Raw genomic sequence first — 3,439 nt, forward strand, 5'->3', positions numbered from 1 at the left:
ACAAACCATAACAACACAAACTGTCATTTATCGCATGTCAAAAACGCTAAAATAGGATATAATAGTGTTTTAGATAGTGCTATGACATTCCACGTTGTAATAGATTAGGGATTTTCCATAGCATTTTCGAAACGCTATTGAAAACTATACTATTATAACATTTTATAAATGCTATTGTAGACATAAACATTAGCGTTTTTGAAGTGTCATGGTTTTTTTATAGCGTTTCTAAAGTGTTGTTATAAGTACAATCGCCAGCATTTCATGAAGTGCAATTATTGATTTTTTATAGCATGCATTGGACGCATTTCCTCCAAACAGAGAGGCCACACCTGAAAGTAGATATGAAAGATTTGGCCAACTATACTAATACTAGTACACTAGTAGTCTAGTACAGTAGAACAGCTCTGGATCTCCATCAGATATCTGCTCCCTTTCATTCTCTGAAACTTCTGTGCCTCAAACGTCTTCCGTCTTGGAAAAGGATCCTAAGAATCCCGTAATTATGATCGTTCATCGTACATTATGCAGTCATAAATCATTTTAAAATTTAACAAGCGAGGATCATTTTCCTTCCGTCTCACCCTGAATTTCCACAAAAGAAAAAAAATTTAACAAAAGCTACAACAAATGAAGACTTGTGCTTTTGTATGCGAAAAATATTTTTGCTCTCCACTCGTAAGTAAGGGTGATGCTCATTACCTTATTTATCATCATTAGTTGAGTTTAAATTTAAAGATTTGTGTAGTGAATAGACACAAATTTTATAATTTAAATTCATTTAACAATGATAAATATAGTAGTGAGCAAAGATACACCCTTGTATGCGTGTGATTTGTCATAGTATTATTTATACAAAAAGGAAAATGACCTCTTACATCTAAATTTGCAAAAACAAGATGGGAGCATTGAATCACAGTATGAGCTAGCTAGCCATGACTCGCAAGTTTCCAAAATTCCACACTTGACCCAATTGCTCAAAAAACTTCCCAAACCCTATCAGCTTAATCATTTTAACAAGATATCTACCAAACCACCTTCACCTAACGCTCTAATCAATCATAACCACCAATTAACTAGCTCAGCACTCATATCTTACATCCTCATTTGGCCCAAATGATCTTTTTCAGACACGTATGTGGCACGTGGATATATAAGAAAGGTGAAGTTCAAAGGTTACGTACCATCGCTCTAAAGATAAGTTCACGTTAGGGTAGTGAAATTCCAAAGCAAGATTAAGCGTCACTCAGTCTCGTTTGGGACACAAAATTGCATTAGAAATGACAAACCATTATTTAAACCCATGTTGGAGGAATACATGAAGATATTGTGGCTAATTTGGAGGTGGAAAATAAATTATTAAAAGAAAATTTATCAATTTTAATAATTCTCGTCAAAGTGATTGGATTAAAAAAGTAAAGTTTTCTTCATGTCTATCCACGTATAATCCTGTCAAGAAACAATTAGTACGAGGCGTCGGACGAATTAGAAAAAGACAGCGCAATATGCTAGTTTATATGGTAACAACAATACTTGGCTATTCAAAAAATAAGTAAGATTTTGTAATTAAAATTCTTCGTTATTGATCTATTGAACTTTGTTTTTATGATCGGAATCGTTCATATTATAAATCGCTCTATAAAAATCGCCTTTGCAAAAAATCAAATAAAACTAAGGTCATTTAATCATCGAATTGTATAATAATAGATGAACATAATTCGTAAAAAATTACGAATTGTCTATGTATTTGTTATAATAGATTGATTAAACGACTTTAGTTTTAATTCATTTTATTTGTAGGGATGATCTTTACAAAGTGATACATAATATGAACGGTTCTGATTATAAGCACAAAACTCTTGTATTTTAACATGAAGAATTTTAATTATGAATTCTTACTCATTCTTGAGTTAGATAATGTCACTACCTTTATCGGATAATGGTGTATTTGGCTTTAAAAAGCAATATTGCACATTTGTTTTTTTTTATTTTACAATTTGATATTACGCAAGAAAGAATCAAACTGAAGACTTTAAGCGTCAAAAATCTGTATTATTAACATGTGAGTCACAGGTGCTTTTGCAAACCGGAACAATGTCATGTATGATTTTCAAAATTACTAACGCACAATAATGCATTTATATAATTTAAAATATATAACAATGCGTGAGTAAAACGGAATATCTAGGTGTTATCCGTGCCTAATTGAAATGACTGCCAAAACCTATTGAACCACATGTAGATTTTGTTATCTTACAATTTTCTATGGGTTTCTAAACCGTGCCATTTTAGTGGTTAGCATGAGAAGGAAAGGGTTGCATCAGACTGCGGGGTTCACGCAACGAAGAGTCAATGGACTCGATCAAGTGGGGATAAAATGCGGTATAAGAATTGGGATCTACCATTAAGCAATTCGCATCTTATCTCTCGATTCTCAGCATCTCTCCTGGCATCTCTCTATCCAGATCCGAACCAGACACAACCTACACAAATCCAACGGCTCACATTCTCCCTCGCCCTCTCTCTCCTCCGCCCATAAATAATAATTTCGCCTCCACCAGAGAGTAACACCTCGTACGCTTCACACCTCTCACAAACCTTAAACCAACACCAAAAGCCCTCCTCTGTCTCCGTTTCTTAATCTTCGCTTTCAATCATGAACGTGTTGGATTCTAATCTCGAGGCTCTTGCTGTCAATTACTTGAGCTTCGGATTGTTCACGACAACTTGGGTCGCCGTTTTGACCGCCGCCATTAGCTTCTGGAGGCTCAGACCCAGAGCCGCCGCCTCGACCAGCAGTGCCATCTCTTCTTCTTCATCTTCTTCATTGAGTTTCCGCTCACAACCTGCCGTTTCCGACCTCTGCTTGCATGGGTCGTCGCCGGTTTCCGAGATAACGCAGTCAGATGCGGCGGCGAAAAAGGTGGACCCGCCATGCTCTGTTCCATCATTGGCCAAGTTCAATGACAGCAGAGTGCAGCTGACAAAGGGTTCGAAGTTTGCGGTGTACTTTGAGGATAGTAACGTTGAGAGTGACATTGACCTGGCCGCGACCTCATCGCTGATGGCGGGGGAGGATGAGATGGAAGGGAGCGGCAGCGATGAGGTGGTGGTGGTGGCTAATTGGTGGGATGATGTGTTGAGGTTGAGAACGGGGGAGATGGGTTGGTACAGGTTCCAGGACTTGACGGAGCTAAACGGAAACGTCGTTAGATTATGGGATGATTGAGCAGTACAATAGTTGGTGAAACCACGTCTAGCTCAGCAAAACCCAAACGCTGTGACGTCGTTTGGTAGTTAGATTAGCAGCTGGTTTTAGGCTTAATTATGTAATAAGGTCTTGAATTTGAAAGTCCGAAGAACTTGTAAATACATTTTGTTGGGTTAAACATGATAATCCACTCCAATCAATGCAAATTGCAACGCTACTTGTTGCTTT

At 37.4% G+C, this 3,439-nt stretch overlaps 1 protein-coding gene across 1 annotated transcript; it reads left to right on the top strand.

Annotated features, from left to right (window-relative positions):
• The first annotated feature begins 2,656 nt into the window (after positions 1–2,656).
• Positions 2,657–3,229, top strand: LOC103935343. Its single transcript, XM_009345103.2, has one exon. It carries the CDS (start codon positions 2,657–2,659, stop codon positions 3,227–3,229), a length of 573 nt encoding a protein of 190 aa, XP_009343378.2.
• The last annotated feature ends 210 nt before the right edge of the window (positions 3,230–3,439 follow it).

This window comes from the organism of the source record quoted next, unplaced genomic scaffold (genome assembly GCF_019419815.1).
Source record: "Pyrus x bretschneideri cultivar Hongxiangsu unplaced genomic scaffold, Pyrus_bretschneideri_v1 Contig8, whole genome shotgun sequence".
In the NCBI taxonomy this organism is placed as follows: domain Eukaryota; kingdom Viridiplantae; phylum Streptophyta; class Magnoliopsida; order Rosales; family Rosaceae; genus Pyrus; species Pyrus x bretschneideri.